The 12,053-nt window shown below is 41.2% G+C and overlaps 1 protein-coding gene across 1 annotated transcript; it reads left to right on the top strand.

Annotated features, from left to right (window-relative positions):
• The first annotated feature begins 40 nt into the window (after positions 1-40).
• LOC126379276 (uncharacterized) lies at positions 41-11,469 on the top strand. Its single transcript, XM_050027985.1, has 6 exons — positions 41-511; positions 1,527-1,608; positions 2,369-2,499; positions 2,901-3,013; positions 4,421-4,511; positions 5,189-11,469. The coding sequence occupies exons 1-5, from the start codon at positions 388-390 to the stop codon at positions 4,475-4,477; spliced, it is 507 nt and encodes a 168-aa protein (XP_049883942.1). The 5' UTR covers positions 41-387; the 3' UTR covers positions 4,478-4,511; positions 5,189-11,469.
• The last annotated feature ends 584 nt before the right edge of the window (positions 11,470-12,053 follow it).

The following is a 12,053-nucleotide window of genomic DNA, read 5'->3' as shown; positions in this document are numbered from 1 at the left end:
GAAAACAGACTTCCACTCTATACTCTATGTGGAATTTGACACAAATATTTTGACAGCCGTAAACGCAACCGATTTCACTTGCTAATTTCTGCAAATGATGTCGAGAAATTCGTTCAATTAATATAAATATCATTTAAAATCTTAAGCGGTGTTCATTCCTTTCTAATTACTAGTTGCCCCACCGATTTTTCGTTTTCTACTAACTTTATAACGTCTCACAAGTTAACCTATATTTTTTGTGAATTTTTATGTTTTTACTCGTGTTCACTAGTATATTTGATGCCAATTTTCGTTTAAAAGTGGCTTTCAATCGTTAATATTTGTAACTAGTGCCTGTGAAGTGAGAATTAAATATATTTTTGACGCGGTAACGTAGTGAAATTCAACATGAGTTACAATAGTTTTTTGTCGCCGAAATTGATGGCGGGCGCTGCTTTAGTTGGCCTGGTGGGAGCCGCCGGCGTCTTCATTTACGAACAAGTTTATGCTGAGAAAAGGAGGGCTATGTTAGGTAAGTCTGTTAACTTAAAAAAATACATACCTTCAAATGAAAATAAATAGCTCGCATATGTTTGTGTGTGTGATAGCCCTGTTAGGAGGCGTGACTTGCGTCGTAGTGTTACCAGTTCGAATCCTGCCTCGGGCTCTAAATCACTGAATCTGAATTTATGAGATTGAATTCATGTTTGGATCATAGATATTTGATATCACATGGTAACCATAATTTGTGTCCGGTCAATGGCAATATGCAACGCTGGCTGCAGGCAGCTGAGGTTCGATCATTGTGGTGAGCCTTGGGAGAGGCCTATGTCCATCAGCGGACGATTTCCAGCTGATGATAATGGTTATAGGCACTCTCCCTGTTACATGGGACTTTAACATAGCTGGCAAGGAGTAAGCGTATATTATACACACCTGCCTACCCCTTCAGGAATTCAGGCGTGATGCTATATTAGAAAGAAGGAACATCTTCAGGTTGTATAACACATTGTTTCCATGTACATAGATAGTAGTCGTTACATGAGCCATGTCAGGCGCCTTTGGAGGCAATAGTAACCCTGACGCTAAGGTTGATAAGGTTGGTAATCCACCTCACAACCCACACGATACAAGGGTCACCTATGTAGATAGTTTATCTTATGTATTTCCATCAATTATATCTTATCTTAGTTATGTGTAAACTATGCACTATTTTACACTGCTTAGATGTCTAAAACTGATTTGTTTCTGTTACATTACTTATCAAAGCACATAAAAGAACATAGTTACAAAAGAGACTTAACTAGGTATGTGGCAAATGGCGGCCTTATCGCTTGATTTCTTCCAGACTACCATAAGGCGAGGAAATATGTAAAAGTTCCAACACTGCAGATGCAAACTAGGTGCAACTTACTTTTTTCTAATTTTGAATGAGGCTTTTAACACCCTAAGTGATCATGCCAACTTCATACGTGTTTTCATGTACCCATCCCTTAGGAAAACATGCTTCGGAAAGTATATTAAGCGAGCGATCAATTTTGTTTCAGTAAGCGAAGTCCAGAGGTTAGACAGACAGATGTCCTCCATGCGGAAAGAGCTAGAGGCACTAAGGGAACTACAGAAAGAAACGTGCGTATTGTAAAATATTTATATTGTGAAATACTGTGTCATCGGTGAACGGAAATAAACATGGAAACAGTCTTCATATTCTCTGCAGTTGATTATTGACGCCAAAACTCACACAAAACAAAACAAAAAACAATTGATTGTAATTTATAAATAAATTATTTTTTTATTTCAAACAAAACACATTATAGCAAAATAATTGTACACTAAAATGAGGGACTATGTTCTACGATTCAGGGTACATGCCCTAAAAAAAATATTAAATGGCCTTGTAGAGTTTGTGTACAGATAATTCCTATATGATTGATTGATTCGGGAGACATTCTTACTTTAGTCTTCAATCGTATGGTGTCAGACGTCACACACACAGATGCGTGTGTACGATAACGTCAATGTGTAGTGTCTGTGTCCGGGGAGTGCTTCAACTACCGAATCACGTGTGATCCGGAGGTTCCCGGGTTCGAATCCCGGGGGGGACATACCACAAAAATCACTTTGTTTGTCCTAGTTTGGTTAGAACAATACAGGCAGAGACGTGTTAAGCCGTTGGTCCCGGTTACTTACTGATGTAAGTGCGTAATCGTTACGTGAGTCATGTCAGGGGCCTTTGGCGGCTCAATAGTAACCCTGAGGGTTGATGAGGTCGGTCATTCACCTCACGACCCACACAAAAGAATAACAACGTGTAAGGAAGTTATCTTAGTTTTATGATGCTGAATTCTCGATGAATAATTGTTATACATATGTCTCATACCGTCCACAGGCAGCTGAAACGCGCGGCGCGACAGAAGCGCGTGCGCAAGACCAAGATGGCGGGCGGCGACACCGTGGACGCCGCCGAGCCCAGCTACGCTTCCGACTCGGAGTATTTTACGGACTATCAGTCTATTGTGGGTGAGTGGAAAACTTCTTGATCTGCGGCATGGGTTAAGAGGTCGATGACCGCTTTCACCTACCGTGTCAGACGAAATACTCATACTAGGTAACATTTTAAGTACGCAGTACATAGTAAGTACCTAACCTGAAGATTTGACAGGTCCGGGTTTTTACAGAAGCGACTGCCCGTCTGACCTTCCAAACCGCGAAGGGAAAACCAAATACAGATTAGGTCACATACCTCCGAAAATGCATTTCTCGGGAATGTGAGTTTCCTCACGATGTTTTCCTTCACCGATGAACACGTGATAATCATTTAAGTTCCAAACGTGAATTCGGAAACAAATTCGACAATCATTGGTTTAGGCTGGATTGGAATTAATTGGAATCAATCGTTCAATGAATATGAATATCCTCAGGGACGGATGGTGAGCTGGACAGCGAGGAGTTCTATGATGTACACACAGACGAGAGTGACGACACCCTGAAGGAGACCAGGAACGGACACGCGGGGCCATCAGACTTAGATGAGGTATGATCTTCTATCGTGTGGGCTGTGAGGTGGATCCAATCCAATCAACCCTGGTGTCAGAGTTACTATTGAGCCGCCAAAGGCCCCTGACATGACTCATGTGACGACTACGTACTTACATCAGTAAGTAGTAACCAACGGCTTAACGTGCCTTCCGAAACACGGATCGTCTTTTGGACAATTAGGTGATCAGCCTGTACTAACCAAACTAGGGATCACAAAGTGATTTTTGTGATTTGTTCCCACCGGGATTCGAACCCGGGACCTCCGGATCGTGAGCATATCGCTTAACCACTGGACCACTTATTACATGGACACTTCATAAGAGCAACATAATATTATACTGCTTAGCACTAGCCGTGCCCTCTAATTTTGGATTGTAATCATTAATTCTTCACTGTGTCTTATATCTTAGCATGGTTATAATATCTTTGTGAAGTATTATTAATAAACTGGATATTCCTGTTGGTATATTACTATTTTCGTCGGTATATACTCGTAAACAGCCTATATACGTCCCACTGCTGGGCACAGGCCTCCCCTCAATCAACCGGAGGGGGTATGGAGCATACTCCACCACGCTGCTCCACTGCGGGTTGGTGAAGGTACTTTTACGGCTAATAGCCGGGACCAACTGCTTAACGTGCCCTCCGAAGCACGGAATCATCTTACTTTTTCAGACAATCAGGTGATTGAAGCCTGAAAAGTCCTTACCAAACAAAGGACATTCTCACAAAGTGATTTCGACAATGTCCCCATCGGGAATCGAACCCGGACCTCCAGATCGTGAGCCTGTCGCTCTAACCACTAGACCACGGAGGTTGTTTGGTCGTTATTACTAATGATTCACCATCCCCTCCCATCGTGCCGCAGTATCAGAGTCAGTAGTCAGAGGAACATCCATCGCAAGATGAACTAAGTACCTCACCGAGCTTTCTTTTACACCAACGGGATAATAACGCAATAGATTTGGGTGCCAAGATGTGCCAAGTTTGGTGGCGAACTGTCATATAATTTTTTCGTGAAAATTTGGGGAAATTGGGAAAATTGGGAATTGAAAAATTCCTTTTTCATGTCGGAACCGAGGATCCTTTTGGATCTTTTTCATGACGGAACCCAATTTTTCACATTGTTTTAAGTTTACGCGGTTATTATCATAATTAAAACACATAATAACGGGTTCTTACCGCGTTTAAATTGGGATATGAGACTCCCGATATTTCGACACTGTTGCAAGTGCCATGATCACGGGATTGCAACAGTGTCGAAATATCGGGAGTCTCATATCCCCATTTAAACGCGGTAAGAACCCAATTTTTCACGAAAAAATATTATGAAATTCCGCCACCAAACTTGAAATTTTGAGATTCACCCATTTGTGCTAAGACAAATATATTCCGTTTTCAGGATTTATCAGACAGAGCTGATGTATCACCAAAATCATCGCCAAGGAAAACGACATAGCTGGTACACGACAGACGTTAGTTTGGTCATAAAGGTACGTAATAATACATAACTGTTACTGTAACAACAACTGTTAATGTAACAGTCTATACAGGGTGTTAGTGACATCGTAACGAATACTGAGGGGGATGATTCAGACCATGATTCTGAGTTGATATCAAGTGGAATTTTCCGTCGCAAAATTCATGTTATTTTTGTGTTTTTTAAATTATTTTCAATTCTATACTTTTGCGATGGAAGATTCCACTTGATATTAACTCAGAATAATGAGCTGAATCATTCCCCTCAGTATTTGTTACGATGTCACTTACACCCTGTACAAGTACATACAAGTAGCTATACAAGTAGATAGGGTGTTAGTGACATCGTAACAAATTCTCAGGGGGATGACTCAGACCATAATTCTGAGTTGATATCAAGTGGAATTTTCCGTCGTAAAAGTATAGAATTGAAAATAATTAAAAAAAAAACACCAATTTCATGAATTTTCCGACAGGAAATTCCACTTGATATTTATTTATTTAAATTACTCACATTCCCGAGAAATGCATTTTCGGAGGTATGTGACCTAATCTATATTTGGTTTTCCCTTCCACTTGATATCAACTCAGAATCATGGTCTGAATCATCCCTCAGAGTTTTCGTTACGATGTCACTAACACCCTGCATAGACTATTTATATTTATGTATAATTTTTATTTATTTTTGCAGGTAGCATAGACAATATGGTGCGACGTTTGGGTATGGGACTGCACTGTAGATGTAGGTAGTAATATGGTGTTGATTGTTATATTATTATACATTATATGTAAACTGTATTGTAACCGCAGACTATACTAAAATCAAAGGTTCGCTGCCAATAAAACGTGGAAGCAGGACGCCTATAGATGCGCTCTCTTTTGCACTTACGAGGCTTACGGGCGACAGTGACGTACCACTGTCGTGTCGATAGTAATAATATAAAAAGGAAATATTGCACACGACGCGTCCATCCCTAGCGCACCGATGATTTATGAAATGAAAATCATCATCATCAGCCCATTAACGTCCCCACTGCTGGGGCACGGGCCTTCCCTGTGGATGGATAGGGAGATCGGGCCTTAAACCACCACGCGGGCCCAGTGCGGATTGGTGGTTATTAACGACTGCTAATGCAGCCGGGACCAACGGCTTAACGTGCCTTCCGAAGCACGGAGGAGCTCGAGATGAAAACTTTTTTTTGTGGTCACCCATCCTATGGCCGGCCTTTGCGAAAGTTGCTTTACTTCAACAATCGCAGACCGAGCGCGTTTACCGCTGCGCCACCGAGCTCCTCTAAATATGAAAATAAATGAAATGAAATATTTTATTTCGGATATTTATCCATATTTTGTTAGTAACAGAATATTATATCTAAGTTAGTAAAATTTATAATTTTCATTGGATGTCACATACATGTACAGCCAGTGGGTGAGGATGGGACTGTCCATCGTTTGTGAGACCTTCAGGAGACTGTTGCGGCTGCTCGGCACTCGCTCCCACAGAGAAGCCACACGCTTGCGTAGAACAGCCTGGAAGCCATCAGTGCTCCAAGATGCGAACATCCCCGAGGCACTGCAGCGCCAGGGCAGCCCCAACATCCCCCTGAAGGCGTTGTTATATTAAACGCGCAGACCACTGAGGCCTCAAACTGGGTGACAGCGGCAGCGGCGCGACGCGTTCAAATGCTAAGATTTATATTGAAGTGTTCTCGATGGCAGCGGCGCGGGGAGCGGGGTACGAGCGCCGCTCTAGTCGAGCGGTGTCTCTGCGTTTGAAAGTTGCCTTTTTGTTTCCTTTGTTCATTATAGGGATTCAGATCTACTTTTGCCCATAATAAATCGTACGAAACAAAAGAACTGCAATCAAAAATGCGTTGTCGCCGTTTCGACATCGCGTTCATTTGAGACACAAATCTATACCGCCGCAACACCGCGCGATCTGCCCGCTGGCATCGAGAACAGAACAGCGGCCGCCGCGCCGCTCCCCGCGCCGCGATCGCCGCCGCGCCGCCGCCGCTGTCATCCAGTTTGAGCCCTGAAGGTCTTTTATGGCAGCGAGCGTTTGATTTTAGTACAGGCGGATGTTCGTTGGCGAATGATAGATGGAAAATGTAAGGGTTATGTTAGAGCAATCTTTGGTTCTTCTTCTTATCGTGTGGGTTATGAGGTGGATTACCTCATCAACCACGGTGTCAGGGTTGTTACTGAGCCGCCAAAGGCCCAATAAAAGACGAAATTTGTGGTTTAATTTTTACCCGGATTAAAGAATCGCGTCAAAATGTGATTTTGCATAACGGCACTTAATTGGTACTATGAGGCGGCTACGTTATAGCCTTTACATGCCCCTTTGCTCAGCACAAGCCCAATTTCCCACCGGGGTAGGCAGAGACTATGGAATTCCATTTGCTACGATCCTGATACACTTCTCTTGCTTCCTCCACATTCATCAATCGTTTCATACACGTACGCCGGCGTTCGTGTAGCTGTGATCGAAATTATTTTTGTCATAGATAAACTAAACTAGATGAGCGAAACCGCCATTTTACGCAATCTGACATTTTGCGTTTCTGACATTTTGCGAAGGAAACTGTCTTTTTGCGAATCTGTCATTCTGCGAAACCAGCATTTTACGCCATCTGACATTTTGCGAATCTGTCATTTTGCGAATCTGTCATTTTGAGAAACTGTCTTTTTGCGAATCTGTCATTCTGCGAAACCGGCAATTTACGCCATCTGACATTTTGTGAATCTGTCATTTTGCGTTTTTGTCATTATGCGCCTAAACCACCTTTTTGCCACGACTTGAACCACTATTGACTTTATTGTTTATAGGTCTCGAGAACTTACAACAACAAAAAATGTTACAAACAATAAAAAATGTTATAAATCCTTCCTATTTTCTTCAGGTCTACTCTACACTTACGCCATCTACCTAATGTCGCTACAGTCCCAACACCCTTAATCTGTTCCATGTAAGCTCTTCTTAGTCTTCCCCTTCCTTTCTCCTTGTAAAACTATGCTTAATAAAATTAAAATCATTCGCGAGCGAACGTCCGCGCAATCTGCGGGTACAAAACTTATAGCTCAATACGATGGTAGACATTTGTAAAGTTTAATAATATAGTGAAGACATTAATATTACGACGACGGATAGAAATTGAACTGGGGGCACGGCAGTGTCGCCGCCAAGTCTAGCAAAAACAGCACGCCGTATCATCGTTTTCTTAAAGCCAGTCGTGGCATTTTCAATCCCGTGTAATTTCATTCTATAAATTGTTAAAGTCATGAGCAATATCATGAACCCACTTTAGAACCCTGTCGCACTAACATATTTTGTCATTTAATGAGACTTACGGTATAATACATAAGTTCATATATAACGGCCTCTGTAGTCCAGTGGTTGAGCGTTGGACTCACGATCCGGAGGCCCCGGGTTCGAATCCCGGTGGGGACATATCACAAAAACCACTTTGTGATCCCTAGTTTGGTTAGGACATTACAGCTTCGGAAGGCACGTTAAGCCGTTGGTCCCGGTTACTAAGTACTTAGTGATGTAAGTAAGTAGTCGTTACATGAGCCATGTCAGGGGCCTTCGGCGGCTCAAATACACCTCACAACCCACACGATAGAAGAAGTTACTAAAAGTCAAAAGCACGGTAATACTATCATACAGTATTGTAACTCGGCCGTGTCCTTGAAATAAATGCCTACACCCGCGCGGTACGTAAACATGCGATAGGGCTGCCCACCTACAGAATTTTAATTACATCTGCCTACTTTGAGTTTCTATCTAGTTTTGTGATTGTAAATTATGATTTTTTATTTAAACAAATAAAATACTTTGTAATTGGAATAGGAAGTGTTTAATAAAAATGCATGTTTTTTTTATTCTTAGTTTTAATTTAAAAAATATATGTTTGTCTTATAAATTTGCGACCGAAAAATATTTGCGCCTGAAATGAGTTCATGCAACCAAATACAGCACAATATGTCCTACTCGTCATATTAAATATGCACTTGTACTTATTTTAACTTTAAGTTTAATGAAAAATCGCGCGGTTATCTTTTAAAATACAACACACCGTCCGTTCGTCACTGTGCGACATTCGCGACTGGTTGCATGCCGAGCGCATGCTGAGATCCGAGCACGTAGGTATAACTCGCGTTTCACCCGTTTGTATGGAGTTGGAATACTGTATGATAGTATTACCGTGTCAAAAGTATGAATATAGAACTCATGAATTATTAATTATAACTTGACATAATGAAATGGGCATTACTTAGAAATAACATCACGTCTGTATCTTTGAAGGGGTAAGCAGAGGAACACAACTTTATAAACAACTTTTTTAAACATTAATTTAAATTCGTATAAAAATATGAGTACTCATAATATTAATTTTAATAATACAAATTCATTTTCTGCCCTGGCAACATTGGTTTTAATCGACGATTTGGATCAGTGTTGCCATTTTAGAAATGTAAAGTATTTAAAATGCAGAATGGGTATGAAATAATTAAGTTTGAGTGTTACGAAAAGTTGTTTTGTTTATGGCTTCAAAAAGGGAACTTAGATGGAGAGGAACGAGTGTATACCTCTGCCTACCCCTTCGGGGATAGGGGCGTGATTTTTTTTTAGAAAGCGAAATAGGCGGCCTTATTCCTAAGTAGTCTTCCATAAAAACTTGATCTAACTTTATATACCTCACATACCGGCCTTAGGCTTCATACATACATAAACTCACGCCTATTTCCCACCGGGGTAAGCAGAGACTATAGAATTCCATTTGCTTCGATCCTGACACACTTCTCTTGCTTCCTCCACATTCATCAATCGCTTCATACACGCACGCCGGTTCAGAGTAGATCGTATTAAACCTTTTCTAAGGACATCTCCAATTTGGTCAATGTCAGTCCTTCTCGGTCTTAGGCTTCATAATATAACATGACCCACTGCTGGGCACAGCCCCCCTCAATCAACCGAAGGGGGTATGGAGCATACTTCACCACGCTGCTCCAGTGCAGGTTGCTGGAGGTGTTTGGGCTACTAGCCCGGGACCAACGGCTTAACCTGCCTTCCGAAGCACGGAACCTACCGAATCTTGCTTTTTCGGACAATCACGCGATTCAGCCTGCATCGACTAGCTAAACAAAAGACAGTCTCATAAAGTGATTTTCGACAATGTCCCCATCGGGAATCGAACCCGGACCTGATTAACTATTAATGTTCAAATACAAGCACTACTTATTAATTACACAGTAGCATTTCAACTCGAATTTTCCATAATAAAGGACTATCTACTTATTTGGGTGATCAGCTAATACCCCGGCTGGGGTTCAACATTATATTATCTGTCCACCCTGTTAGGGATTACGAACGTGTCTATATAATGACTGTGAATTTATGACATTCCTAATTAAAACACATAATAACGGGTTCTTACCGCGGGATGACGTTCATACCGTGATCATGGCACTTGCAACAGTGTCGAAATATCGGGAGTCTCATATCCCTTTAAACGCGGTAAGAACCCGTTATTATGTGTTTTAATTATGATATTGGTGTTATTCCTGTATACACCATCTAATTTTATTTTAAGTTATATCTGTCATTTTCTTATCAGCCGAAAAGGAAAGGGAAGGGTAATCGACAAGCATAAAATTTATGGAACACACCTCAATTTTAAGCACAAATCTAAAACAACCGAAATAAAAATTGTGTTGACAGCACACGTCAAACGGTTTGCATACCAGCGATACCTTTTTGATTTGCTCGGGTTATTCATTCATTTACTCATTCTTCCTAAAATTAAGAGCTGTCAATCATCCGTCCCTTTCCTTTTCGGTGGATAAGAAAATGACAGGTATAATTTAAAGTAAAATTAGGTGTCTGCAGGAATCGGGGTCAATAACCGCGAAAACTTAAAACATTGTGACATTCCTTGTTATTTTGGCATTTATAATGATAATTATTACTTTATGGTGACTTTTATTAATAGTTGACATAACATAACAATATAAACTCACGACTATATCGCAATAGGGGTAGCCAGAGATACATCTACAGCAATATGAACTAAGTACCCACAGCTCACCGAGCTTTTCTGTTAGGCCAACGTGATAGGTGGTGAGCCGTATCGCCGTCTATAATGGTTGAGCCAACTATGTAAATTTTTGTGTAATTTGTAAAGGGTTGTCCACACTAATACCATTTCACTGTGGACATCCCTTAATTAGACTAATTATGTAGGTATATTGATGCCGATTCCAGAACACACCAAGTTTATTTTAAGTTATACCTGTCATTTTCTTATCAACCGCAAAGGAAAGGGACGGATAATCGACAGGCATATTATGGAACACACGTAAATTTTAGACAGAAATTAAAAATACCCTTCCGAAATTCGATACAGGCCAAAAACCCGACAGAATTAAGTTGACAGCACACGTTAAACAAATTGTATTTGATTTGGGTTATTCATTCATCTTAAAATTAACAGTTGTCAATCACCCGTCCCTTTCCTTTTCGGCGGATAAGAAAATGACAGGTGTAACTTAAAATAAAATTAGGTGTCTGCTGGGATCGGGGCCCGATGTTTTATAATCGTTGACATGAAATATTGTAGAAAGAAAGTAATTTGTTCTCACTTTATTAAGGGAAAATAACGATTTAATGAATCGCTCCCCATGTGTCCGGCCATGTAGTGAATGCCATGGGACTCAATAGTCAGCGTCGTGCCAATTAGGAGTTGAAGTGGTCGCCATGGCCGAAATCGGTCGGAGAGCTCATCATCATAATAATTATTATGGTGCGTTGTGTCTTCGTTTTCTCAGCGCAAAATGCTCGAAATATAATAATGAAATAATGTTGTTAATGGTACATTAGATTATAGGCATTTATTTTTTCTGGGATATTCTGCTGGTATTTATTTTGTTATGAAATAATAAAAATATAATTTTTCAACAATATAATACTTCTTTTTTTCAACGGAAAGTCCTAGAACCTACTGCCTGTCTGACCTTCCAACCTGCGAACACTTGTCCAATAAGTACAGGTTAGGTCACATCATCATCATCACTAATTTAAGAGCCACGCTCTTGTCGGTGTAGCATTCTCCATGCTACTTTTTAGGGAAAAATAGAGCAGTGCCCTCTTGCCTTCTGCCCCGCAGTACTCTGAAGCGAGTAGAATGACGCCCAGAGAAGTCTATTACAAAGCCGTACTAGGACTCCTGTCCTCCGCCTCTGAATAGTACTGACAGTTACTGCTGCCCTCTGTCAGGTTCCAGGTTACAGTCCCTGTGACTCGCCTCTTCCGTCCTGCATTGCCGTACCGATGGCTCCCATCTCTGTCTCAGCAACCGTTGAGGTCTTCACCCGTATCCCCGGGCAAAGGTTAGGTCACATACCTCCGAAATGCATTTCTCGGGAATGTGGGTTTCCTCACGTTTTCCTTCACCGCTGAGCACGTGACAATCATTTATAATCCAAATATGAATTCGAAAAATGATTTCGAACATCACGGGTTTAGGCCCGGGCTGGAATCGAACCTGCGA

Source organism: Pectinophora gossypiella, chromosome 28 (genome assembly GCF_024362695.1).
Source record: "Pectinophora gossypiella chromosome 28, ilPecGoss1.1, whole genome shotgun sequence".
In the NCBI taxonomy this organism is placed as follows: domain Eukaryota; kingdom Metazoa; phylum Arthropoda; class Insecta; order Lepidoptera; family Gelechiidae; genus Pectinophora; species Pectinophora gossypiella.
The sequence above is the reverse complement of the archived record's forward strand: the minus strand, read 5'-3'. Positions and strand labels throughout refer to the sequence as shown.

Bases quoted from the DNA above. Each gene is read 5' to 3' on its own strand.
- LOC126379276 (XM_050027985.1), top strand. From the start codon at position 388: ATGAGTTACAATAGTTTTTTGTCGCCGAAATTGATGGCGGGCGCTGCT. The intron at 1,609-2,368 runs GTGCGTATTGTA...TACCGTCCACAG, and splicing joins AGGGAACTACAGAAAGAAAC to GCAGCTGAAACGCGCGGCGC. The intron at 2,500-2,900 runs GTGAGTGGAAAA...GAATATCCTCAG, and splicing joins GGACTATCAGTCTATTGTGG to GGACGGATGGTGAGCTGGAC.